The sequence below is a fragment of the Alternaria alternata genome, assembly GCF_001642055.1.
Source record: "Alternaria alternata strain SRC1lrK2f unplaced genomic scaffold CC77scaffold_19, whole genome shotgun sequence".
Classification (NCBI taxonomy): domain Eukaryota; kingdom Fungi; phylum Ascomycota; class Dothideomycetes; order Pleosporales; family Pleosporaceae; genus Alternaria; species Alternaria alternata.
The window spans coordinates 540,430-566,096 of record NW_017306208.1 but is presented as its reverse complement, the minus strand read 5'-3'; the positions used below and the strand labels follow the sequence as shown (position 1 = coordinate 566,096).

General features: G+C 51.4%; 12 protein-coding genes and 1 non-coding gene across 13 annotated transcripts; 5 read left to right on the top strand and 8 right to left on the bottom strand.

Moving 5' to 3' along the window:
- Nucleotides 1–145: 145 nt before the first annotated feature.
- Nucleotides 146–1,855, top strand: CC77DRAFT_1011724 (hypothetical protein; the record flags this gene model as incomplete). Its single annotated transcript, XM_018523726.1, has 1 exon — nucleotides 146–1,855. The coding sequence occupies one exon, from the start codon at nucleotides 146–148 to the stop codon at nucleotides 1,853–1,855; it is 1,710 nt and encodes a 569-aa protein (XP_018382697.1).
- A 1,123-nt stretch (nucleotides 1,856–2,978) lies between these two features.
- CC77DRAFT_942597 (Six-hairpin glycosidase) lies at nucleotides 2,979–4,145 on the top strand (the record flags this gene model as incomplete). Its single annotated transcript, XM_018534873.1, has 1 exon — nucleotides 2,979–4,145. The coding sequence occupies one exon, from the start codon at nucleotides 2,979–2,981 to the stop codon at nucleotides 4,143–4,145; it is 1,167 nt and encodes a 388-aa protein (XP_018382696.1).
- Nucleotides 4,146–4,209: 64 nt separating this feature from the next.
- On the bottom strand, nucleotides 4,210–5,123 carry CC77DRAFT_1097711 (hypothetical protein). The gene is made up of 2 exons (XM_018529910.1): nucleotides 4,418–5,123; nucleotides 4,210–4,368 (listed from the first exon to the last, which is right to left on the bottom strand). Exons 1-2 carry the CDS (start codon nucleotides 4,843–4,845, stop codon nucleotides 4,254–4,256), a joined length of 543 nt encoding a protein of 180 aa, XP_018382695.1. The 5' UTR covers nucleotides 4,846–5,123; the 3' UTR covers nucleotides 4,210–4,253.
- A 1,459-nt stretch (nucleotides 5,124–6,582) lies between these two features.
- CC77DRAFT_1033710 (Piwi-domain-containing protein) lies at nucleotides 6,583–10,035 on the top strand (the record flags this gene model as incomplete). The annotated part of the gene is made up of 3 exons (XM_018526821.1): nucleotides 6,583–6,791; nucleotides 7,317–7,598; nucleotides 8,733–10,035. 3 exons carry the CDS (start codon nucleotides 6,583–6,585, stop codon nucleotides 10,033–10,035), a joined length of 1,794 nt encoding a protein of 597 aa, XP_018382694.1.
- Nucleotides 10,036–10,401: 366 nt separating this feature from the next.
- CC77DRAFT_285449 (L-lactate dehydrogenase) lies at nucleotides 10,402–11,916 on the top strand. Its single transcript, XM_018531040.1, has one exon. It carries the CDS (start codon nucleotides 10,634–10,636, stop codon nucleotides 11,864–11,866), a length of 1,233 nt encoding a protein of 410 aa, XP_018382693.1. The 5' UTR covers nucleotides 10,402–10,633; the 3' UTR covers nucleotides 11,867–11,916.
- A 50-nt stretch (nucleotides 11,917–11,966) lies between these two features.
- Nucleotides 11,967–13,871, bottom strand: CC77DRAFT_1097708 (beta-glucosidase; the record flags this gene model as incomplete). Its single annotated transcript, XM_018529909.1, has 1 exon — nucleotides 11,967–13,871. One exon carries the CDS (start codon nucleotides 13,869–13,871, stop codon nucleotides 11,967–11,969), a length of 1,905 nt encoding a protein of 634 aa, XP_018382692.1.
- Nucleotides 13,872–15,468: 1,597 nt separating this feature from the next.
- On the top strand, nucleotides 15,469–16,086 carry CC77DRAFT_1033707 (ribosomal protein L14b/L23e; the record flags this gene model as incomplete). The annotated part of the gene is made up of 4 exons (XM_018526820.1): nucleotides 15,469–15,485; nucleotides 15,544–15,594; nucleotides 15,682–16,006; nucleotides 16,054–16,086. 4 exons carry the CDS (start codon nucleotides 15,469–15,471, stop codon nucleotides 16,084–16,086), a joined length of 426 nt encoding a protein of 141 aa, XP_018382691.1.
- Nucleotides 16,087–16,239: 153 nt separating this feature from the next.
- CC77DRAFT_285407 (hypothetical protein) lies at nucleotides 16,240–17,758 on the bottom strand. The gene has a single exon (XM_018531039.1). The coding sequence runs from the start codon at nucleotides 17,502–17,504 to the stop codon at nucleotides 16,365–16,367; it is 1,140 nt and encodes a 379-aa protein (XP_018382690.1). The 5' UTR covers nucleotides 17,505–17,758; the 3' UTR covers nucleotides 16,240–16,364.
- A 912-nt stretch (nucleotides 17,759–18,670) lies between these two features.
- Nucleotides 18,671–18,752, bottom strand: CC77DRAFT_t77. Its single transcript has one exon. It is a non-coding gene; the product is annotated as a tRNA-Thr (tRNA).
- Nucleotides 18,753–19,131: 379 nt separating this feature from the next.
- On the bottom strand, nucleotides 19,132–20,808 carry CC77DRAFT_284636 (carbapenem antibiotics biosynthesis protein card). Its single transcript, XM_018531034.1, has 2 exons — nucleotides 20,107–20,808; nucleotides 19,132–20,055 (listed from the first exon to the last, which is right to left on the bottom strand). The coding sequence occupies exons 1-2, from the start codon at nucleotides 20,703–20,705 to the stop codon at nucleotides 19,224–19,226; spliced, it is 1,431 nt and encodes a 476-aa protein (XP_018382689.1). The 5' UTR covers nucleotides 20,706–20,808; the 3' UTR covers nucleotides 19,132–19,223.
- Nucleotides 20,809–22,359: 1,551 nt separating this feature from the next.
- On the bottom strand, nucleotides 22,360–23,709 carry CC77DRAFT_1064519 (PLP-dependent transferase; the record flags this gene model as incomplete). The annotated part of the gene is made up of 1 exon (XM_018528737.1): nucleotides 22,360–23,709. The coding sequence occupies one exon, from the start codon at nucleotides 23,707–23,709 to the stop codon at nucleotides 22,360–22,362; it is 1,350 nt and encodes a 449-aa protein (XP_018382688.1).
- A 91-nt stretch (nucleotides 23,710–23,800) lies between these two features.
- Nucleotides 23,801–24,552, bottom strand: CC77DRAFT_285110 (hypothetical protein). The gene is made up of 3 exons (XM_018531036.1): nucleotides 24,448–24,552; nucleotides 23,875–24,383; nucleotides 23,801–23,816 (listed from the first exon to the last, which is right to left on the bottom strand). The coding sequence occupies exon 2, from the start codon at nucleotides 24,362–24,364 to the stop codon at nucleotides 23,951–23,953; it is 414 nt and encodes a 137-aa protein (XP_018382687.1). The 5' UTR covers nucleotides 24,365–24,383; nucleotides 24,448–24,552; the 3' UTR covers nucleotides 23,801–23,816; nucleotides 23,875–23,950.
- CC77DRAFT_1023412 (cyclophilin 1 long isoform) lies at nucleotides 24,376–25,617 on the bottom strand. The gene is made up of 5 exons (XM_018525658.1): nucleotides 25,518–25,617; nucleotides 25,087–25,447; nucleotides 24,864–25,033; nucleotides 24,708–24,814; nucleotides 24,376–24,653 (listed from the first exon to the last, which is right to left on the bottom strand). Exons 2-5 carry the CDS (start codon nucleotides 25,280–25,282, stop codon nucleotides 24,458–24,460), a joined length of 669 nt encoding a protein of 222 aa, XP_018382686.1. The 5' UTR covers nucleotides 25,283–25,447; nucleotides 25,518–25,617; the 3' UTR covers nucleotides 24,376–24,457.
- Nucleotides 25,618–25,667: the final 50 nt, after the last annotated feature.

Sequence of the window (25,667 nt, the reverse complement as noted above, 5' to 3'; positions counted from 1 at the left end):
GTCCACATCAGTCTTGATCACGTTAGTAATGCATTGATCCCAACGCTCCAACCGCCACAACCACCGTGAAAGATCTCCACCCCGCCAAACTTCAGGCAACCTCGATACAGTCAATCGTTTACACATCTCGCATGGCGTCCATCCAATGAGCGTGACGCCCTTTAACCTCCCGACCAAAGCCTGCCACAATTGCCGGAAGCGACGATGGAGGTGCGATCGGTCGCTGCCAAGCTGCCAGAAATGTTTGTCAGCCGGGACAGAATGTCTGGGCTACGGCAAGCTGTTTGTATGGAACCGTGGAGTTGCAAGTCGTGGGAAGATGATGGGGAAAGGCTATGAGGAGAAGATGGAGCAGAGTCCTGCTGGTGTTGCTGCTGCGACAGAAGGGGCAGCCAAGACTCAAGATGTACCGCCGACTTTGGTATGGCAACACGAGGGTTCGTCACAACAACAACAATCATCGGACAATGATTTCGAAATGGTGTCGGCCAGTTCGGTACCGGACTTCTCCCGGACGTCCGAACAGGAACAGAATCAGACCATGGCGATGACTGCTGTACAACCGCAGATGACGGATCCTCTAGTCAATGATCTCGATCGTAACTCGCGGTACTATCTGTACCACTTCGCGACACAGTTGTGCGAAGTCATGGTTGTATACGATGAACCGGGGCAAAACCCTATCCGCGATCTCATCCCCGCTACATCTGCTTATCCATTGCTCCTGCAGATCATTGTCGCAAACTCAGCATTTCACGTCTTCAACATAACACGCAACCCGATGGGTCAGTCGGCCTATCAAGGCGAGCGAAGTCCAACGGTAATGGCATACTACCAAGCTGTAAGCCGGTTTGGGGGCCCGTTGAAGTCGTCCTATAGGGACGCACTCGTGGCGAAGCAACAAGCGCTATCCCTACTGGCAAAGAGTGTGACCTCCGTGAACACGTCAAACATTGACCTCATCTTGATCACTATTCTGCTTTTCGTTAACTATGCTCTGGTGGAATCAGGCAGAGACAAATGGAAGGTACACATGGACGGGGCGCTAAAGCTCATCAAACTCCTAGGGGAACCGCCATACCTCCAGCGACCGATGAGCAGACTTCGGCAAACAATTCTTTCTGACTTTCTTGTATTCTACATTCTTGGTTCAACATTCACTTTTACGACACTCCCCGCGTTAATCCCAGAGACTATCGAGCTGGACCCTATCCTTCGATACGCAGAAACAAACAACTACCTCTCCTGTCCCGGGCCGCTGTTACGCGTAATGCTCGAGTCCTTCGCATTGCCGGATACACACGGCTCGCCTTCCGGAACAAGCACCCCCATATACCTCCAACAGCAGGTCGGCGTACTACTTCAACGCGCTCTCGACTTTGACCCTATCGCATGGTCCGTCGACTTTGAGCGCGCCTCGCCTCTCGACGACATCCAAAAGCGCATTCGTATAGCCTCCGCCCATCGCTCGGCAGTCTGCATCTATCTCGCGCGCGTCCTTCCCTCTACAAATCCTCTTCTTGATCCAGCGAGTGGCGAAGCACTTGTTAGTCTCACTGCTCTCGCTGATGATGTTGTCCAGCATATCTCACACCTCAAGCCGGGCGATGCGCTCTTCAAATCGATTTGTTGGCCGTTATTCCTTGCGGGTGCTGAGAGCGAGGATCCTAGTCAGCGTGAGTGGATTATGAATACACTAGATGAGTTGTATGGCCAGATGTTTTGGGGTTATTTGCATACGTCTAAGCGAGTGCTGGAAACTATCTGGCGATTCAAAGATGAAGCCGGGGTTGGGGTGGGGAACTGTTGGGTGGAAGAGGTTAAGGATCTCGGTAATGATATCCTGATCGCTTGATCTTCTCTAGCGACCAGAAATTACTCTGGGATCTCACAAGCATGGAGCGCAAGGACGAATATGCGACTGCGACTGCGACTGCGACTGCGTCCTTTACATTCTCACAACAAACCGCGAAGCCCATTTCTCGATCGGATCCCCATTTTGAACAAGCAAAGACATTACTGGGATTGTCCTGGCTATTTCTGGTCAAGACCGGCCAGCGCGATGACAATCATGAGCTAGTTAGGTCTAGTTGATCACCTCAGGGATGGTAGCGGGGTACTCGGCGCGAACAACTTCAAGATTGGTGTACCGTGACACAAGCATGTGGCTTTGAGAACTTGCGCAAGCCCTCTCTTTTTCAAGCTCTCGGTCGCGCCGTCATATCCAAGATCCGAATCGTACGTTTACATCGCAAGCAAGCATTCTATGATATTCCGCCACGCGCCCTGATACGGAGATCTCTAAAGGGTGTTTGCCGACACAACCTCATGATGTGCGCATGCCTTTCTGCTGTAACACTACTTCAACTGGGTGCGCTTACAATCTCTGCAACGCAGTCAGTCCACCCGCCTTCCTCAAGAAGATTACCAGCATCTTCTAGTGCAGGACCATCGAAGCTGTCGCAACAGCTACCTGGCGGTCAAGTAGCGTTGATTGATAAGAGGTAAGACCACTCTTCAATTTCTCTCGCCACCTTCCGCTATTACGGGGATGACTGTCGTCTCCACAAGCTATGGGCCGTTCTTGTGTGATGAACGTACGCTGAGCAGGTACGACATAAGACTGTAAGAGTGGACATATTGTAAAGACTGCGAATGTGTGCCTGACGGGATCAACTATCGCATATTCCTGTTTGGAACTTCTACTAGCATCCCTGTTTGCATCTGATACCGACTGTATCACTTTTCGATGATGCGCGTCGCTTCTAGAGTCTTGATTCGTCATGCTGTCTACATTTTTTGTTCGATATCTCCTTTCCGTCCTCACATTCATCCCTAACATTTCATCGCAAAGCGACTACAGTGAAAACCATGATTCTATACTCCGTACCGAACTGGCGCTCGAGACTCTGCAAAATTGGTACAACACTAACACTGGCCTTTGGGAGTCTACAGGATGGTGGAACGGCGCGAACATTATGACTATGATCGGCGATTTTGCGAAAGCAGCTCCTGCAGATATACTATTGCAAGACCTGGCAAGAGAGGTGTTCGTGGCTGCTTTGCTGAAGGCGCCGGCCAAGAACCCGCAGCCGGGTATTGAGGATCCTCGATCAAACAACACGACGCTTGTCGCCATTGACGCAACTAGCCTTGAAACTGGGTACACAAAATACCTCGACCCGAATACCAGCAACCTTCATGTCACATATCCACCCAATTGGCATGACAATAGTGGGCGGGTCATGTTCCCTAGGACATCTTCCAATCATGGCTCCAACTCTTTTTACCACCCTGATGACATCCCTGATTATCGCGACTGGTTAGATGGCTTCTACGACGATGACCTGTGGTGGGCTCTGGCCTGGATCAACGCATACGACGTCACCTCCGAAGGCGCTTATCTTGCCCTTGCGGAGGATATATTCATCGCTGTATCACGCACCTGGGGCACTTACTGCTTTAACGGCGGTATATACTGGAGCTGGAAGAAGGACTACGTAAATGCCATCGCCAACGAACTCTTCTTCAGCACAGCCGCGCATCTGGCAAACCGCGCCCAGGGCCGTAGGAAAAGAGCCACATATCTGGCTTGGGCGGAGGAAAGTCTACAATGGTTCCTCGAAAGTGGAATGATCACAGATGACGGTATAATCAACGACGGTCTAACCGAGGACTGCGAGAACAATAACAAAACTGCGTGGTCCTACAACCAAGGTGTTATCTTGGGAGGACTCGCCGAACTATACCGAGCTGGGAATACACCAGAAGTCACACCTCTCAGTCTCGCAGTTCATCTCGCGCGGGCGGCACTCATCGCTCTCTCGGATGAGGATGGTATCGTACACGACGAATGCGAACCTGATTGTGGTGACGATGGCGCTCAGTTCAAAGGGATCTTCATGCGGAACCTGGTCAAGCTGCACAGTGTAGCACCGGACAAGATGTTCGCAAATGCCATTCGCAGGAATGCGGAGTCTATCTGGACACGGGATAGGAAAGTCACACCAGATGGTTTACCTGCATTTAGCGTGAATTGGGCTGGGCCATGGATCAGCCCGGCGAATGCAAGCACGCAGAGTTCGGCGATGGATGCTCTTGTGGCTGCTATAGTTATCCGTTCGACTCCACAGTCATTAGTGTGAAGAGCATGAAGTCGTGCGTAATATTCATTCATCGTTGTTCCTATATTGCTTTGCGCCCAGGTGTCACCTTTTCTCCAGAACGTCGCTGCACATCCGTACTGCTCACGTCTACTGCTGAGGAACATCCTCAATGGTGATTCCGCCCGCACCGTTCAAGAAGTCCATCTTTCCAACATCAACGCCCTTCATCCTCAATATGTCGTACGCAGTCACAATGTGGAACCTGTAGTGATCAGCAAAAACTCCTTCCCAATCGAAAACAGACCACTTACCACATGTTCGGATGCGCAAACCTGCTAATGTACTCCGCTGCCGGCATTCTGACCTGCTTCTGGCCACCGGGGAACTTGATAATCACCTCGTCATCCTGCTTGCCCTCGAAGTCTTTCTCGGAAAAGCTCTCGAGGTACTTGGTGCACTTCTCGATGCGCTCAAGTAGCTCGGGGAAGGTCTGCTCTTCGTCGGGGAGCGTTATGCCTTCGAGGCTGGGGTTCACTCGGCTGGGAATGAACTTGGCAGCGTCGGTGAGACGGTAGATTTGGTAGCGGAAGTCCTTCATGTCGGGGTGGAGAGAGGCGGTTAGAAAGGTGTTTGGGTCGGACGCTTTGGCATGTTCGTAGCCTTTGGAGACGACGAAGTGGGCGTTTTTGAGGGCGGAGATGGCTGGCGCGACGGCCATCTTGTGGAAGGTGAGGGACATGTTGGGTGAGTGAGTGATGTATGGGCGGCGATTGTATGTATTGATTGGGTGTGTGATGGAGTAGATATTGTTGTTGTCGTTGATTGAGAATAAAGAACGCTTGTACTGGCGGGGCAGTAGTCTATTTATGTTCCACTATCATGTATCTCGCACCTTCTCCTAGATACCTCAAATGCCTCGAAGCTCTTCCCCCATCAAGCTCACCACGTTCCACTTGGCATTATCGCTCCACTGTGTAACCTAAAGCGGACGAAAAAGTCTAACCCAATCGTTACATGGTTAGGCGGTGAGTATACAGTGAATTACAAAGCAAGGTGGGTTGTAAAAGGTGGAGCCTCGCGAGCGGCCAATCAAATCGTGGCGCGACCTACCGATCGGAATTCCGCACGATCGGCCGCGGGGCAACAACAAGCTGTACGTACGTTTCTGTAACACAACACGATGCAGGATCATCACATTCAATATGCGCCCCTTCCTCATGTAGATGGGACGATGCAATGTGCAAATATGCTGACAAAAGACGCAGCCGTGCGGTTTGGTCCTCTGGACGCCTGATATTGATGCTACTTCGTACCTCTCTGGGTGTGGAAAGTGCGCCTTACTTTCTTTTTACGACAGACACCGGTCGAAGCTTACTGCGCCTTTGCTTTTCACCTGCGTATGTATCTGCTTACCAATACTACCCTCTCCAATAAGGGGGGTTCTGAGCTTGAACTGCTGTGAGTACCCAGAGCGGGTGACAGCCTCGCTCGTTTGTGAACAGGTTACAAAGACAACAAGCGAATACACTTGAGAAATCGTAAAAGCGATGATCATGAAGAGAAGACTGGGTTCGACTTTAAATGCAGTCTACAGCACGAAATCAGAGTTGGTTTCGACCTGGGAAGTGCTAACGGTGAAGTCGTTGTCTTTCCTTCAAGAACTTTGCTGGTAAACCAACGTCTTCATTGGGTTCAAGCCCTTTTTCGAGTGGAACATCATTATCGCAATTCTCTTGCAATGGACCAAGAAGACTGTGCGAGGGCGTTCTTCGCATCTTCTCATAGCTCCGATACTTTGCTGTCGCTTCAGCACAGTATAGGGCTTAAGAGGACTGAGGCTCACGAACGAATCTCGTCACGGTTCATATCCTACTGATACAAGATCAATGCTGTAACGAGAAGTTTTCGTATGCCCGCTCCTGGCTCTGAGCCCGACTCGAACATAGCATGAAGCTCGGCGTACTACCATGAACCACATCGTATTCCATCATACGCTCCGCACGAGCCCATTTACCCCATATCATGTCGCGATCGCTGTACACCTGCCACTTGTATCTCTCGGCGGTTTTCCCAGCGACGCTTCTCGACTTTCCGTTTACAGTCATTATTTGCAAACCTGCTTCCTCTCGACAGCCGCTTGCTTACACTGCAAGCTCAACATCAGGGAGTGATCCACGTGCTTTAGTAAGGTATTTGCGTAGATGAGTCGTGTGAGCAGGGCACGGTTCGACGATTTACGCTGGATAGTCTCTAGTCGCTTGCTTTGAGACAAGTTGGCTGAAAACGTTTTACACAACCAGTGAACTGTCTCATTGTGTAGTGCTTGCTTAGCGGTTTGGGTACCTCAAGACTAACATATAATACAACTGCTCTACTCACAAGAAAGTTGGCATCACACAGCCAGATAATCACCTCTCTTCACCTTGATACCAACTTCTATCCCGTCAAGTTAAATCAACGTTTCACTCTGATCAGCATGCCACCCAAAACCGCATATAGGGAATTCGACGACGCGTTCAAAGGCGAGTTACTTGGTGAGATGGAGGCTTCTACATCCACCGGCAATCCATGCATGAGATGCGGGAAGGACACGCACGGCCATATCAACGAATGTACCGAGAATTTTAAGCAAACTTGGAAGGGGAATGGTAAGTTCAAAGCGGAAACCAAGATGGACGTCGAAGAGTGGTTCAAGGACCAACGCGCTAGAATCATCAAAGAGAGGATCCAGCCTGAAGCAGAAAATCCAGCCGAAAGTGGGGTCCAAACAGTCGAGACACCCATCGCAGTAGATACGCCAACTAGCAGTGCCTCTGGAAATACATCTGACACGCCCGCCAAGAACAGAAAGACCATTGAGACCGATAATGTCGGCTTAGTCGAGTACAAGAACCACACATTACCAGTTCAAGAGATTCCAGACGACATTCGTGAAGAGGATTTGCCTAAGGTCGAAACTGAGCTGGTAGGTTCATCAGCATCTTCAGACGAGCTCAACGTCATCAGCAACTATGTAAAAGTGCTCGAAGTACCCTCTCAGCTCCATACGTATGCCTTGACATTCTGGAGACCAAGCCTCGATCCATTGAAGTCTGGAGCGCGCGTTGAGCTCACTAAGCGACTGGAACTGGAGCGTGCGTTCGAGGCGATGGAGAAGGCGGATACCCTGGGGTTCAACAAGAGCAAGAAGGCATGGGCAACTGACTTCAGGAGTCTTTGGTGCGAATCGGCTTTGCAAGGGCCAGTCGCAGGGGACACTGAGTGGGATACGACAGTTTTCGACTGCCAACTTCTTGATGGTCGTACCTATAAAGGAGTTTATGCGACAGTAAAGGAGAGCAACGTTCTGAGAGACATCAAGAAGGTACTCGGCAAGGAACACATCTCTGACAGTAACGACTACATTCGAGCTTTAAATGCCTATGTAGCGCAGTGTGTCCGCAATTACAACAAGGACTCTGCTGTGTCGATTACGCAACTCGGCGCGAACAAGTTCTATCTTGATCGAGGCTTCAAGGATATGTTCGATCGCAAGAACAAGAGCCTGGGGCTGCGTACAGTTCGCGGCTACTACATGTCGATCAGACCCGGGGCTTCAGACTTATTGCTCAACGTCAATGTGGCGACAACGGCATTCTTACCTCCTGTGCGGGTTTCGGAGTTGTTGGGTTTGCTGTCGCAGGACACCGTCGAGAAGATGTTGAGAGGTAAGCGGGTAAGACTTGCTTACCGTCGTCGAGACTTCGAAGACAACAAGAACGCCGGTTTTTCTATCAACGATGAGCTGCCACGCACAAAGGTCTTCCAACAGTTCGGCCTAGCTGCATCCAAACAGACGTTCTTTACAGTTCTCGGCAAGGACAAAACCAGCAAAGGTCGCGTGGATCCAAACGACAGGGGAACCTCTTTTCTCAGATACTTCCAAGGTAAGGTTTTTAATCCGCTCCGAATTGAAGGAAGCTGACAGATGCAGGTATCAACGTACGAATGCCAGGAGAAACTGAGAACGACCTCCGGTGTGTCAACGTTGGCAAGCGTATCAAGTCGCCTAGAAGTGGAAACCTGGTAGACATGCGTGAGCAATCTAAAGATGGCGCGCAGTGGATCCCTGCCTGTCTCCTCGAGATACTACCTTACCAACCGATGACAGGGCAGATGAGCCCTGAGCAAACTACCGAGATGTTGAATCATGCTCTGCATCTGCCAGCGAAGAATGCAGGTCTGATTGACCAAGAAGGCCTGCGAATCCTTGGCCTCAAGCCCCCATCTGGTGCTGGAAGCAACGAACAACTTGTGAGTTTTCAGGCCAGTAGATATCTTACACGCTAACGAATAGCAGGTGCACAATGGATTCCAACTCGACTCAAAACTGATAAGATTTGCAGCCAAGAAGCTGTCCCTCCCTCGTCTTGTGTATAAGCAAAAAGCCGCAGATGATACCACTGATTCCGTACCAGAGATTAACGAACAACGAGCGTCCTGGAACTTACAAGATGTTGCTTTCACGAACCCAGGCGCGCTCAACAACCTTCATGTTTTCTCGATGTACAATCACTACAAGCCTCTGCAGGGGTCAACTGTTGTAAACATTCGGAGAGACTTCGTCAGACAGCTGAAAGCGCACAGGGTCGTCGCTACCGCTGGATATGTGGGACCACAAGAGCGCGGAGACGATGAACTAGAAGCTGAACTCGAGCATTGGTTTAGCCTTTGCCAGAAGGACGATTGCACGGTCGTACTACTATCGAAGAAGAACTTCGACATCTACGCCAAGATCAAGCGGGTCGGTGACTTCTTGGGTCACCATACGATCTGCGCTATTGAGAACAAGATCAAGGATGGTAAGCCGAATGAAATCGGTGGATTTTGTTGGCAGCATTTCTCCAACATGGCTCTCAAGGTCAACTTGAAGCTGGGCGGCGACAATCACTGGCTTAACGACGACGACTTGAACGAGGTACTCGTAGGAGAACTCCGAAATAACACCATGATATTAGGATCGGATGTCACTCATCCTGGCCATGGCGCAAAAATCGGTTATCCTAGCATCGCCTGCGTCGTGGGTACGGTCGACGCTAAATTCATGAGCTATCGCGGTTCCATGAGGCTCCAAGCCGGCGGTCAGGAGCAAATCGACGAAGCCAACCTTTGCAGTATGATCATGGAACGGCTCGAAACCTGGAAGTCAAACAACAATGAGAGACTTCCAACAACGATCTTGTTTTATCGTGACGGTGTCTCTGAGTCACAGTTCGCCGCCGTAGAAAAACTCGAGATCCCACAGATTAAAGAAGCGTACAAGAAGGCTGGAGGGAAACCAGACCAGCTTAGGGTATGCTTCCTTGTTGTCAGCAAGCGTCATCACACACGCTTCTACGCTGCCGACAAGGAGGCCTCATACAAGTCTAAGGGGAAGATTAACGGCAACGTCAAAGCCGGGCTTCTTGTGGATGATATCGTCACAGCACCCAAACCCACCAACTTCTTCTTGCAATCCCACTGCGCGATCAAGGGTACCGCACGTTCAGCTCATTACTATGTGCTCCGCAACGATACCAACATCAGCGAAGCGAATCTAAAGCAGTTGACGATGATGCTCTGCTACACCTTCGGACGATCTACTACCGGGGTCTCGTACGCGACGCCCGCATATGTAGCCGATAGACTATGCGACCGGGGCAGATCCTACATACGTCTCTGGGCAGAGAACGAATACGCAAAACCTGTCTTTACGTACAAGAAGTACTATGGTGCCGATGGAACCGAACGAAAGGCCACCGACAAGGAGATCTTGGACGAGAAGAACGCGATGGTCAAGAAGTTCTTGCATTCCCCCGTGTGGGGTGATAACTACGAAGATGACCCAAACATGCCACAGAGGCTAAACCCATGGCACCCGAACCTTGACGATGGTATGTTCTGGATGTGACGAACTGGGTTTGTGGTAAACTACGAGTGGTCGACGGGTATGGTCTCCTTTGTTTTCCTTATTCCTTGCTCTCATCGTTTCTCGGGTCGTTCTGCTTCTTCCTGTTCTGCGCGTTGTTTCTTCGTTACTCGTTGCCTCCTATCGGCTTTTTGTCGTCGCGTGTGCTTTTTGCTTTCCATAGACTTTGATTCGTACACTCATTTAATGCATCTGCCGGTGCACCTACTATTGCGATCAATCTACAATATCGTATTCGTATCAGTTGCCTTGGTTCCGTTGAGTCCCTTCGCGATGAGATTGTTGCGATGAGTGATGATACTGTTCGACATGCGACATCCCACGCTCGCACGAACGGCAAGTTAACGCGTCTTCCCGAGATCGGCAAGCCATAGCTTCCGCGCTACATCGACATCGTCATCAACAATCTTATAGCCGAATTGGAGATAAGTCTGCCGAAGTAACTACCAGAGATGGCTGATCTCCATTTTCCTTGGATATCCGACGCTGTCGTCAACCTTGACCTCCTGTGCAAACCCCCAAATACGCCCGCACTGCTTTCTTCCTCGTCGCATCACATCCTCGTACCGCACCGCCCAACATGTCTCAAACAAAGACTCCCCACGACCTGAATTGTCTCACGATCGGCGAACTCGAAAAGCTAGCTGCAGAGCGCATGGACAAGCAAACCCGCGACTACTACAATGAAGGCGCAGACTCTGGCTCCACCCTCCTCGAGAACATCACCGCATACCAGAAATACCGCATCCGACCACGCGTGCTCCGCGACATCTCTTCCATCGACACGACCGTAAATGTCTTCGGACACAAGAACAGCTTTCCCCTCGGCGTCGCGCCAACCGCAATGCAATGTCTTGCGCACGGCGACGGCGAACTGGCGACGGCGCGCGCGTGCAAGAACATGGACGTCGTAATGGGCTTGAGCAGTTTCAGCACGACGAGTCTGGAAGATGTCAAGGGAGCATTGGGCGAACACCCAGGGGCCTTACAACTCTACCTCTTCGAAGACCGCGCCAAGAGCCAGAAGCTCATCCAACGCGCGAAGAAAGCAGGCTACAAAGCCGTTATGCTAACCGTCGACACCCCCGTCCTCGGTCGCCGGAATCTAGAAATCAGGAACCAGTTCAAACTGCCCAAACACCTCAAAGTCGCAAACTTCAACCAGGAGAACGAAGATGACGACACACCAGTAAAAGAAGAAGAAGACAAGACCGCCTCCGCAACAGCCGAAGCAAATGAATCGCGAAAACGAAGTGGGCGACAACCGCCCAGCGGCCCAATAACATTCCACACGCACGCCCCCAACCCTACCCTCTGCTGGGAACGCGACATAGCCTGGCTGAAAGAACAATGTCACCCAGAAATGCAAGTCTGGGTAAAAGGCGTCGCAACAGGCGAAGACGCGCTACTCGCCGTGCACCACGGCGTCGACGGCATCGTCGTCTCCAACCACGGTGGCCGCCAGCTAAACGGCGCACTAGCCACCATCGATGCGCTGCCTGAAGTCGTCGCCGCCGTTCGTTCACAGACTGGGACCTCTGGCAAGAAGATTCCTGTGCATGTTGATGGCGGGATTAGGCACGGGACGGATGTCTTCAAGGCGTTGGCGCTGGGAGCGGATTTCGTGTGGGTGGGACGGCCGGTTCTTTGGGGCTTGGCGTATAAGGGGCAGGAAGGTGTGGAGCTGGCGTTGAGGTTGCTTGGTGATGAATTTAGATTGTGTATGGGACTTGCGGGTGTGACGAGAGTTGAAGATATCGGGCGCGAGTATCTGGTCAAGATGGATAGGAGTGGATTTGTCAGTCGGCTTTAAGGGGGGATAGCAGTGTGCTGTGGACACTGGACTCATTTATTGATAGCCGTAAGATCTTTGTATTTACACGGGATTTGTTGGTATTGCTATCTTACTTCACTTACTCCACATGTTGTCGCCTGCTCTCAATGAAATCCACAAAATCGAAGAAACTCTTCTTATACCTCCTAACCTGCGTCGTCCGGTTGACCGTCTGAATTCCAAACTGCTGATCATAATCACCAAACTCCCAGTTATCCGCCCAGCTCCACGCGAACGCGCCAATAAAGTTGACGCCATCTTCCCAAATCGCCTTCAAGCCCTCATTTAGATAGGTCTGGTAGTACCAACTGCGCGGGCTGTCGAACTCTTGGTCTACCTGTTCTTTCTGTGCCTCGGCGAAGACGGGGAAGCCGAATTCTGTAATGGCGACGGGAGTGCGCCAGGTGTTCCAGAGGTAGTTTAGATAGGTGCGCAAGTAGCTCGGGGTGAGGTAGACGTAGGATTGGCTGCGATATCCAATGTTCCAGCCAGTGGTTGTAAGAGTGCTTTGGGTGACGCAGTAAGGACGGAGGGGGTGAGTGATGTTAGCGGCGCAGTCGGCGATGGTGTCGTTGGGTGGTGGGCTGACCACGGTTGCGGTGTAGGGTTGGATGGAGAAGAAGTCGGCTGTCCCATTGATGTATGCCAGATCCTCATCGCTCAAGGGCACGTAGTCAGCGATACTGCTTGTGAATGATTCTGGGTAATCGGTGCCGAGGAAGATGGGGTTTGCAAATGTGGCTAATTGGAAGGAGTTGAAGTGGTTGGCTGCATCGACATCTGCAGGGTCTTCTGGATTACGCGGGACGCCAAAGTTGTCGTTGAATGTGAGTGACATCTTTCCCGTGCCACCAATGTCATCGTGGTAGAAGTGGTAAAGTCTCGCGTGAGACTTGATAACAGCATCGATGGACTTGCCATTCCTTGCGCCTAGCAGCGGCTCGTTGAACGACCACCAGATAGGCACGCGGTCCGCAAAGTGCGTCATGACAATCTTTCCGTAGTTGACGAAAGCGTCTTCAAATGAAACATTCTTGTAGCTGCACTGGAAGCAAGAGTCCAAGTAACCGATACCCCCTGTTCCGGGCGTGATGAAGATATTGCTGATGTTTGAGTAAAATTGGAGGGGTGAGTCATTGTGGTAGAGAACGATAGCCGGAAGCATTCCTTTCTCTAGAACGAAGTTGATGAGGTCGTCGTAGTGTGAAAGACCTTGCTCGTTGACTGGGGTACCCGGCAGAACGAACGGAAGGATACGCGTCCAGGGGATGGAGAATCTGTAGTACTTTACTCCCATAGCAGCGATGCGCTCAATATCTTGTTTGTACAAGTAGTAGTGTTCATTGGCGATCCAGTTTGGCGATCGACCTGGAGTGCTCAAGCTTGCAACATCGTTGTGAACAGGCGTTCGTCCTTCTTCGGCGATAGCTCCCTCAATTTGGACTGCTGATGCCGCCACACCAAGCATGAAGTCTTTTGGGAAAGTGTAGCATTGCTGAGGCACCAATGGCTCGGGTGGTGGCAGGATGAGCTCGCTGGATGGTACTGGAGTTGGCTCGACAGTTGAAGAATAAATGGCGTTGTCGGTATAGCTAGTAAAATTGGACGGCCAAGGTACGGTTGTCCAGAGAGCTGTCCATGACGCATTGCCGTACGGACTTCCCAAGTCAGTCGCTGACGGGGTGACTTTTGCGTCCCAATTTCCCCATTGCGTTGTCGTCAGATTCGGCACGAAGCTGCTGAGTGACGCATATGGGGGTGCGTAGGTAGTCGTAGTAGTAGGCGCTGGGGCAGACTTTGCTGTACGAACTGTCTCAGTCTGCGTGAAGCTGAACTCGCTGAACGTGTACTGGGGTGAAGGCAACGCAGTCGCATATGAACCATTCGCTGAGCATTGTGGTCGTGAGGCGGGTCCTTCAGCCGGTATGTAGACTTGCTGGGCAAGAGCCACGGTTCCGCATGCCAAAAGAGCTTGAGGCTTCATGGTGCTGGCCAAGGAGTGCTTGATACATCTCCATAGTACCTACCAAGTCTTTTATACACGCAACGCTTTCCAATCGGACCGTGGGGCTCCGGGCTCGCTCTGACTGTGGTACCATCGTCATTCGGCATGTGGAGTTGCTTGTACCAGCACAATTTCTCGCGGCCCTAGCCCCATCGTAAGTCAACACGAAAAGCGTGGTCGGCCTTGATCCCTAATCTGGGGTCTGGCGGAGGGCGGATTCCTCGGGTGAGCTCGGTCGGGCTAAATCTCGGTAGTGCTTTGCGGGGGCTCGCGGGGTACAGCTTGTTATGATGAGCGCGATGCAACCTTTAGTGTTGACCGTCACTCTTGGTGCTTTGGCCATGATGACGATCCTAGCCTGCCGAAGATTCTCAGTGGTTGTTCGCGCAGGTCCACGTTTTGCGTCGCCTGGTCTTGCGCAAACAAGCCTAGCCTTTTCACATCCTGAGAACTTCCTTGTTCCGCGTCCCCCAGCCATGGCGTTTTTTTGTTTCTTCGGTATATCATTGCGCGACACTGTCAATTGATAATTGCTAACTGGAACTCTGAGCCCTGGGTAGTTACTTGCAAGGATTTCTGGGTCGCGTTTTGCTTCCTAAGCTAGGTACTCGGTCGCTAGTTATATACCCGCCTTCTACCATAGCGAGTAGGCAAGAGGGGACCAGCGATATTCTCGACTTGGGTTCTTCTTTTCCATAATTGGTTCCAAAATTTCCAACCACATCTTGGACATTAGATAACTCGTGTGAGACCACACCTTTAACCTAAGCTGTCAGCGAGTTGCATGACCTGTCATCAGACCTTTGGTACTGTGTAGAAGCTATCGTGAAACAGCTGCGGCAAGGGCGATACGTCGTATTGTCGAATACGACGTATAAACAATGATGCACCAGTGCTTCATGCGGTGCTGCAGGGGCTTGCGGTGAATGAAGGCGGATGTCTTCTGAGCCCGAATCAGTTCCGGTTGGGAACTCGTCAATACTTTACTTCACAAAGACTTATTCAGGTCCAGATGTGAACAGGTAGAAAACTTGACAAAAGCTATGAATACGGAATATGGATGGATGTTTGCATCTGCAGTGTAACTTGGTGCACGGTATCCGGAAGTCTCGACCAGGTGATTTATAGGGGCCTCACAGGCGACTAAGGGCTAACGAATGTCATGTTCGTTATCGACTGTTTTGTTAAGACTTTTGTTGTTCACATCGAATGCGATGTCTGGAAGTGCACCTAGCTCTCTTCGCTTCAGAGCATCACCAGAATCGTGATTGTGGTAGAGTAGTTGCGTCTTACGCTTGCAGAAAGTGGCTGAGCAGGCAGCTTCATAAGTGCCGGTATCTGGGAGCGCATCCTCTCAGAAATGTTCCATGACGGGTGTCGTGTTGCTGTGCTACTGGTGCTGGTGCTGGTGTTGGTGTTGGGGTCTCTGCTGCAATGACGCTAGCGGGAGTCCGTGCGCGCACACAATTTCGTCGTCTGCAACCCACTGGACGAACTTCCAGCGCTCACGACAACTCCAGCGACGACGCACCCGAAACCCGCCCAAGTCGAACATCCCCCCCGATAATCTATCAACATGTCTGGAAAGCGCGGGTACGTTGTTGTCGCCGCAGATGGACAGTGAAAGAGGAAGATTGCTGACAGTCCGCAGTCGAGGTTCTACCTCCGGTAACAAGCTCAAGATGACTCTTGGTCTGCCAGTGTACGTTTGACCCCGATGCGATCGCCCGACCAGGACATTCCCGATTGCGAAACAGGATATTTGAGGAACACAGGCTAATGGAAACAGCGGCGCCGTCATGAACTGCTGCGACAACTCCGGTGCCCGTAACCTGTACATCATCTCCGTCAAGGGTATCGGTGCGCGCCTCAACCGTCTGCCCGCTGGCGGTGCTGGTGACATGGTCATGGCGACCGTCAAGAAGGGAAAGCCCGAGCTGAGGAAGAAGGTCATGCCCGCCGTCATTGTCCGCCAGAGCAAGCCATGGAGGCGAGCAGACGGTATCTACCTGTACTTCGAGGACAACGCCGGTGTCATCGTCAACCCCAAGGGTGAGATGAAGGGCTCTGCCATCACTGGACCCGTCGCAAAGGAGGCCGCTGAGCTGTGGCCGGTACGTCAAACACCACCCTTGCGCAAAACTCTGCTAATAACGTACAGCGTATCGCCTCCAACTCCGGTGTCGTCATGTGAGGTGTCTCTTTTCCTGCTTTCGATAACATTCATGGGTTCACAGGCACGGCGAAAATGCATTTACGGGGTGAAGGATTTGGGAGACGACATTGCAACTACGATTAGCAATGGGACGACCTTCACAATACCAGTCAAATGAACATTACGACCAACCACAATGTCTAGCTCTTTGCAGTGATGGATAATGAACACAGAAGTAATGCGATAGGGGAACTTTTTGAGAAGGACCGTCAGCCATCGGTCCGGGAGATACAACATTATATACTGAACTTGGATATCTAGATCCTAGGCTCGTCAGCCGAGCACGAACTCCTATCGCACGCCAGCATCTGAAAGTCCGGCTCCTCAACAACATCCTGCGCCCACCGCAACTGTACCATGCTCCTCGCTTCCACGTCCACCTCGCGCTTCCTCCCACCCACAAATTGCAAGTTCTCATTTCCAACAACACCCGTCGTGACCACACCCGTACTCGGCGCTCCAATACCCTGCACCGCCCCATTGCCACCCTGCATAACATTTGCATAGCTGCTCGACATGGTCTGCACACCACTCACAAAATCCTGTCCATCGAACTCGCAATGCCCTCCCTGCGGCGTGTTGTCCACAGTCTGCAGCTGATTGATCTGTGCAGCAGATAGACCTGCGTCTGCGCCTAGCTGTTCGTAGGCTGTTACGGCTTGCGGGATGCTCCCCTGAAGTAACTGAAGCTCCGACTGTGTAGACTGGAAGTGTATCCTCGTCTGCTGCATAACAGTGGCCGCATTCTGGAACGCGACCTGAGGAGGCATGCCACCACAGTTTAGCTCCACAGCCGAGTTGGCATAGTTTTGCATTTGCGCTGGGATGAAGAAACCAGACATCATCAGACTGCCTCCCGAGACACCTGTGAAGACAATGTTGGACATGTTGACCGCGACACGTGCTGGGAGCTCGGTTTGAATAAAGTCATTTACGGCTTGCGCGTGTGCGACACCATCCGTTCGCTGCAAGCCGGCACCTCCGCCCCAGAACAGATTGTCATCGGGTGCTAGAAGCGCGACGCCCATGGTGTTGGCCTGCACGGCTTGATTCGGCATGTCGAAGAAACTCTGTCCACCATCACCATGCAGCAGTACGTTTGCGCCGAGCGTGCCGTTGGACGAAGTAGCTGCTGCACCGGGCACGCCAGACGCAGGTAGGAACTGGTCTGCTGGAGCGGAGATTTTGAAGCGGATGGGTAGATTGTTGACCATGACTGTGTCGTCGAGGATCATGGAGCCGTCGGTTGCAGTGCTTATGCCCTGAGGGACTTGGGCGGCTTGTTGAAAGGCGGTTGCTTGTTGTCGTTGGCCGCCGCCGTTGCCGCCGCCGCGGTTCCGTTGGGGCAGGGCAGATGTCAGAGACAAGAGCGAGAGAGTGACGATTTGCTTGTACATGGTGGCGGTACCGGGGATGCAATGGGGTAGTAGGTAGAATTAAAATTAGGATAGAGAAATGATGGACCGGCCAGAAGTCAAGAATCGAAAAGAAGAACACGAATGTGAGGTACCGCACGGCAGTATGGGGAAGGGAGAAAAGAAAAGAAGGGATTGTGGGGATATTCGGTACATGTATACTTTGCGTGACGGTCAAATTACGAGCTTTCGAGCAGTCCTGCGAAACGCGTTTACTCCCAAACACGTACGAGTACAGCCAAGTCTACAAGCTCAGCCTCGCCTCGCCTTTCTTGAGCTTGACATGCGTGATTTCCACCACTAGACGGTGGTCCCGTTAAGAACATGTGTTTGATACGCGGATGATGCAGCACTTGTGGTTTGAGCTTGGGGGCCTTGGTGTTTCGGCAGGGCACTTGGCAGTAGCGAGCATCTCGAACATTGCGAATACTACAAATATTTACAAATAGATGTAGGACGGGATGGGTGTCGGAAATTCACTATTCATGAATTAAAAACATACAGAGACAGTCAGAGACGCTATGATGATTGTTTGCGTGGAAAAAGGGTTGATAAAATCGGGTGCTAGGTAGACATTTCCGGATCGGGCAGGTCTTGGATATCGGTGTGGATTACAGTTGCGCGCTGCACTGTGACCCCAGGGCGGTCCCGGTCGAGAGTCCGTGTGTCTAGAGAAGTTCATCATCGTCTGTAGACATCGCTCTCATAATATCAGGTATTGTTTCCGTCTGCTTCCTCTGCAGTCGGTTCTGGCACCTGTACTATTGGTGACAGGAAGTCTGTAAACCGTATCGAACCAGGCTGTAGTTTAGTAACATAGGAATACATAATTAATTAAATGCTTTAGCATATGTCTAACTACAAAATGCAAAAAAAGGGAGTATATGCTTAAATCAAGAGCAAATCTAATAACACAGCATCAGAAAGTATAGGTGAGTATAACAACGGAATATATTCCCACTCGAAGGACAGCTATGTGACGTTCGTTCTCAGAGGATCTGCGCATTGCGAACGTGAACAACAAGAACTTAGAGTAGGCTTTAACGATTGTGCTTGGTGAGAGTTGAAAACAAAAGCAAAAAGAACAAGAGAGGGAACGGAAGATATTCAAATATTGTTTAAACCTCAAAAAACGCAAAAAAGAAGTTTGCCACCTGCCCGAATCGAACGAGCGATCTTCGCATATCCAGTTGATACAAGTGCGACGCTTTACCACTTAGCCAAGGAGGCGATTGTTGAAGAGTGGCAAAATTAGATGTAATATATTAAAAGACGTATGTCAGTGTACACGACATGAACGCAGCATGCAAAGATGTGGGGTAAAACCGGTCACGAGGAACCACAGCAATACTCGAGTACTGTTCGATATACCCACTTGACTCGAGCGACCAACATCATAGTAAGACTCCAAGGTGGAAGTAGTCATGAGTAATATTCATACTGATATCAGATTCTTCAATATCGTTCACAACCAGAAATATCGCTATGCAAATCAAACCCAATTTCTCATCTGCCATGACAGGCAGGAAAGGCAAACATGCCGAAACCAACTTCCAACCATCCCTCCCAGAATGATAAAACGGGAAAAAACGCCACGCTCATGCTCATGCTTCATACCGAAAATGCTTCGCTTCGTAACAAAGGAAAAAATCCACATCTCTCTCTCTCTCTCTCTCTCTCTCTCTTGCATCTCGAATGTGTTTAGGCAAGGCCAAAAACACCCCTCAACCTCCTCCAAAGCTCCTTAGCCATCGCCTTGCGGGTATCCTCTGTGCGCAGCGCCGCCTCCTTGTTCTCACTTGCGCGCCTGAGCAAAAAGTTGAGGCACTCAGTCGTAGTACCCCAAGTCATGCACTTGACAACCTTGGCTTGCGTATCCGCCTTCATAGTCTCATCTTGAACCAGCGCCTGAGAAATCTCATCCGCCATACCTTGCAGCTGTGCATATGTGAGACGGGGTAGTTGGTCAGGCGACGTAGTAAGCATCTGCTCGGCGCGGATCTTCTGGGCGGCTTGGACGGAAGCGAGGTTGTGCGTTGCAAGGACGATGTTCACGCGAGGGAAGGGAGTACCGGGAGTAGGGGCGGGGATTTTGTCGGTCCATTGTTGGCGGACGACAGCGTCGGCACAGGCGTCGTAGTTGGCGTCTGTTCCTGCTTTGGTGTCGAAGGTGATGTGTTTGGGTTCAGAAGTGAGGTATGCGCCGCGGACAAGCTTGACACCCGCAATGTAGCCTTTCTTTGAGGCGCGCTCAAGATGCGCAGCCATGCGTTTGGAGATGTCGCGGAGGTAGCATTGGTAGGTGATGTAGAGGACGGCACGACCGTTTTCAGGCTTGTTGTACTTTTCTTGCAGGGCAAGGGTCCATTTCTCGAGGCCGAGGTTCGTGGCCTCTTCTTCAGCGCCGGGTAGGAGGCTTACACCTTTCGCGGCGGCGGCGTCGCAAGCGGCAGTTATAGCGGACCACATTTCGGGAGTGGCTTCTTGTTGGTTCTGGAGGAGGTTGAGGGCATGGCGACCTAGACCGGACCATCTAAATGGTGGTTAGAATATCTCCACGAAAGTGACCAAGAAGATGACTTACTTGAGTCCAACAAAGTCGCCTTCCTTGGCCATATCGACACTCTGTAGCATTCCCTTCCTCCACACTTCAATCTCCATCTTGGTTTCCTCGGCAGTTGGCGCTTTTCCACCAAGCACCTCAAGCGCATACTCGAACAGGATACCGCCATAACCGAGCGTACGTGCGAATTCAGTGTTCCTGACAACCTCATCTTTCTTCTCGCCAACACAGTATTGCGCGTAGAATGTCTTCTTGAGCAAGTTGGACAATACAGGGTTGCGCTCGATGCTCAAGAGGAAAGACTTGGAGTCAAGCATACGCCTCAGGATTCCGAAACAAGCATTGAGTAGGAGAGGCCTTGAGGATACGGCGGTGATGAGGTAGGAGCGGAGGACAGTCTCTGTGGGTAGGCGGCCGAGAACCACTTTCGTTTGCGCTATCTGTGACTCTGGCTGTGTGGACAGGAGATGTGCAGTCGAAACTTGTGATGAGTCGGCGGGGACAGAGACATTCTGTCGTGCGCTCTGTGAGACGTAACGCGGTGTTGATGCGAGAGTTCGGGATGTGTGTGCCAGGGCAAGGCTCTGGAAGCGTTGGAGGTTCTGTCTCCGGAGCATCATTTTGAGATTGTGTGTGATTTGGACGCTCGAGTGGTTAGTTGGAGCTGGTGTATTTTACACTCGGAGGCGTATGCAGGTGGTGTAGTATATGGCCGGAGTCCGTGAATTACTATTCTTTATAAAGTCGATACCGGCAAACTTGACAGAAAGAGCAATTCTGGAGGTCTTGTGACTTTTTACAATGTGTTCGATAGCCCCTATATACCATGGTTGGTACTCTTGGTGATCCACGATGTCGCGCACGATGCTCGGCTTGCGTCGGATGCGTCCATGTCGCACTAGTGAGGCTTCATTGCTGCTCCAGATGGTGCCAGACTGACGCAGACTCCCGGCTTATCGCCCGCGCTAGAAGCACTGACGATTGGACAATACTGTCACGCATTCTTGTGGAGTAGTCGACATGTTTGGTGTTTATGGCGACATGCGGTTTTGATGTGATGATGGCGAACTGTCGCGTGTAATGTAATGCCCAGTGACTGGCAAACTTAATGCGCCCGCCTCCAAAGCTGATGGCATGACATCAGCTCCTAAACTCAATTCGAGGTCGTTGCTTTTGCCATGGCCGTGTATCTCCAAGCTTGCCATCGTGACCTCGCATTGTCATGCAATGCCTGTTACCCCACAGTCGGCGAAATGCACATTCAGCCGTTCCTCATCTTAGCGTCATCTCGCCCAGCACAGCCCATGTCGCGATCTGTGTTGTGTTTGCCGCCGACGCTGAGAGCCGAGCGTAACCATGGCGGCATCGCTCATATTACGCAGGACCAGCCCCAGGATTCAATTTCTCCTGACCACATCATCTCCACTCAGGGCTCTGGATCGGTACCACGCGCACCGGTATCGGCTGCTATGGAGAAGAAGCAAATTTTTGTCATGGTTTGACGGGTAGCATAGCGCGCCGCGAGGAGGGCCGTTCTGGCTGCGGAAAGCGTCGGGGACCCACATATACCCACGCCGAGTATCGTCGACGTCTGCTCTTGTCTGATCTCGCGTCCTTTCTCAGCCTCACTGATGATACGATGTCTGCGTCTTTAGGGATGGAGTACCTTGAGAGATACTTGAAGATCCCTAGGTCATTGCAACGTGTTGCCACTGATCTGGTGTCACGCGCGTGCCAATCAGCTTACTAAATCTTGAAACTCTAAAGCTACCCAGGTAATTCCCTACACGTGCATCATGTGATCTATTTCGATCAACGTGCTGGCACATCGTAAACCAATAATGTTCAGATATCACTAAACATGGTTTCCAATCTTGGAGAAGTATGCCAGTATTGTTTAAGGCAAGCCTGTCGACGGCGTCAGTCCAAAGCTGTCGGCCGCGTGGGAGGGCTTCGTTGCGTCTTCTCTGACCCTGACTAGAACAATCTTAATCAAAATACAGGTATTGATTCGACCCGTGTTCTTGCAGTTTGGTACACTGCCCGCATGTCAACTCAGCTAGACGAACTTTAATCTTAACTCCAAACTAGTACATCGCTCTCAGTCGCGCCACAAGAAAGCAAAACTACCGGCCTTTATCTATAATTATTCATATCATATAAGCGACAACCTCAAAAATTCGCTGATACAATTGACGCGTGTTCAAGACGCCAAGACCTAATCTGCAATACCATTACCGCTCCTGTCGGCATCTCTCAACACCACATAGCTCTTCATACAGCGCCAGCACCCGCCTCCGGCATCTGCGCACCCTCCTGTCCAAGTTGCACCTCTCCCCCATTACTCGTTCTATCTGTCACGTTCTTCTGATCGTTTCCCAACGACTTGAATGCACCCAGCAAATCCCCTTTCAAATCTTCCCAACTCTCCACCCCAACACTGACCCTCAGCAACCTCTCATCGACTTCTGCATCGCTCATCCTGCGCCACTCGATCAAACTCTCCACACCTCCCAAGCTAGTCGCATGATGGAAAAGGCGGAGTTTGCTAGGTAAGGTACGTGCGAGTTGTGGCGTCTTCATGTAGATGCTGAAGACGGGGCCGAAACCGTTAGGCATCTGTTGTTTAAGCCAGTCGTAATCCGCCGTTTGCAGACTAGCATGAGAGATCTTGCTCACAACTCCCTTCACCACCTCCACTTCTTTCCCCTCACCTTTGCCATCAAGGGAATCCTGCAGCCATCGGACAAGCTTATCTGCAGAACTACTCTGCCGCTGAACACGCAAGTCCAAAGTCCGCAGACTCCTTACTCCGAGCCAGCCTTCCAAACTGCCCAGCACAGCACCCAGGAAGATCCTCTCAGCGCGTAGCGTCTTCGCTTTCTTCAACCCGTCCTCGCCTTTCTTCACCGCGAGAATGCCACAAAGCATATCGCTATGCCCCCCAATATACTTAGTCCCACTATGCATAACCACATCCGCGCCCCAACGAAACGGATCCTGTAAGCCCGGCGGCGCAAACGTAGCGTCAACACTCAAATATGCGCCGCGCGCGTGGGCCCGTTCTGCGTATTTGGCGATGGAGAAGGCTTCGCCGGTAGGATTCAGTGGTGTTTCCAAATGAACTAGGTCACCTTTTCCCAGGCCCGCAGCGTCCCAGGTAGCGTCGTCGGCATGGAGATCAACAGTCTTCACGCCGTGCATCTTCTTGTGCAGGTCGATGACGCCGTGGCAGCCGTGGTATCCACCACTTATCGCAATAGCTTTGGGTACGAGGTTGACGAGCAGAGCGTGGAAAGCGCTGAGGCCGCTTGTGTAGCTAACAACATGATTTGCCAACCCACTTTGTCCGTCCAATTCCTCTTCCTTAGCATCCGGGTACATTAGTGGGGCCAGGATGGTTTCCAGTCGGTTTGTGCTGGCGGATGCGAGGCGCGAGTATATCAAAGGTGTCTGGAGGTCGACGAATTCGCCTTCTGTGGGAACGGGTTGGAGTTGCGATGGGTCGTGAGGATATCGGAAGGTAGTTGCGGTATGAATTGGTGGGGCGACGTCAGTGAGGATGTTGATGCGGTCGTCGGCGTGGACGCCGTGGGTCGAGGGGTGGTATGCTGATGGTGGCATGATGATCGCAGTTGTCGTCTGTAGACAGCGTCCGTCGAGTTCCGAGTTGTTCGATGTGCTCTGAGTTCAATGCTGATGAAGTGGTGTATGTGCGTGTTACAGTCGTTCTAATAAGTTGAAGGGCTATGAGATGTTATCCTGGATATGTCCAATCAAAAAGATTACTTGTCAGAATGTCGAAATGTCGAAGATGTCGACATCACGCCCTAGACGGCGAAATTGCGGACGAAGACCGCTAGATCTAGCCGTTCACGCCATTAGGGTGGAGCTGTACCGGCAATTTGTGGACACAATCGTGGCAGAGCTGGGGATGGAGTGGGTATACAGAGCTATCAAGGTGATGGCATTGTGGGACGAGGCCCCAATAATCTCGTCTATAGATTAGACGTAAACAAAAAGTCACAAGTCCATCGACTAGCATGAACTCAATCGATGCCAAAGCCACTTGAAGGACGTTTCCGCGTAAGTTGTTGTGGTGTGGAATGTACAAACTTATGACGAGTGCGGGGTAAAAATTGCCCCTCCTTGCGACAAAAAAGTCACAGACCGCAGGACAAATGCCGCATGCGCAAGGTGGAAGAAAGTTTATCAATAGCATGAAAACGCACGTTAGACTGCTCAGATTTCGTTCATTCATAGCTGCCCACAGAGTCATAGGATCTCACTGACAGGTGCTACACAATTATAAGCCACCAGTTGCGCATGAACCCTTGCCTCTATGGCGCCGTCCCACCTCACCGAAATGTATCTACTGGACGCCAGCACCAGTGATGGTAGGTGGGCCCTCCTTGTACTTGATGCTTCCGTTGTTGGAGCCGCAAGCCTCGATTGATCGGACAACCTTGTAGGACTCGACATCGCCATCGGGAACACCGCCAAAGACGACGTGCTTGCCGTTCAGCCATGAGGTAACGACGGTGGTGATGAAGAATTGGGAACCGTTGCTATGACGTGTCAGCCATGACTCTTCCTGATAGAGTATAGTATAGAAAACCTACGTGTTGGGGCCAGCGTTGGCCATGGAGAGGAGGAAGGGGCGGTCGTGCTTCAACTTGAAGTTCTCGTCGGCGAACTTTTCGCCATAGATGGACTTGCCTCCAGTGCCCTAACGTCTGTTAACCATCTGTCTTTTTGTATGGAGAGTTGAGACTGACGTTGCCGCGGGTGAAGTCACCACCCTGGAGCATGAACTGAGGAATCACGCGGTGGAACTTTGAGCCCTGGTAGCCAAAACCCTTCTCGCCGGTGCAGAGGGCGCGGAAGTTCTCAGCCGTCTTGGGAACGACATCGTCGAAGAGCTCGAAGTTGACGCGACCGGATTGCGCTGTAACTCATAGTCAGCAGGTGGAAGTCGCATGTGAAAGCGGTCGTAGCTACCCTTAACCTCGCCCTGGCTAGTGACGTTGCCGGCGTTGTCGACCTCAACGGTGGGCCCGGTCCAGGAGCAATCAAAGTAAGCCTTGATGGCCATGTTGTATGCCGAAGGAGTGAAGAAGCGTTTGTTGATAGGAGCGCGAAGTTGGGGAGCTGCGCGGAAAGCTGAAAGAGCAGAAGCTCTCGGAAGGTGGGGCATGATGCAGCGCGGGGTGTGAGTCTAACCTCATAAGCAGTTAGGTCCTGTTTCTTGGCAGTGAATCGTGAGATAGCCAGGTAATTGTGCGTTTAGACACTGCTGGGAATGCAGGGCTGACGTCTGTGGTGCCACTCCTGTTGGGTGGGAACTCACTCTGGGTGGTACCTTTGGAACTATCAGATAGCTATTCACAACACAATGGCTGGGTTACAGCAAGACTCTGGTGGCAACTTACAGGAATGATACGAGGAATCGGGCCGCTATGCAACACGATATGCAAGATTCAAGGAATTTAATACAATTGATGAATTGCCGACACGAGGTAGCAGTTGAAGGGTCGGATGGATGACCAGACGGAAAACTTTGGATACCTCAAGCTTGTGCA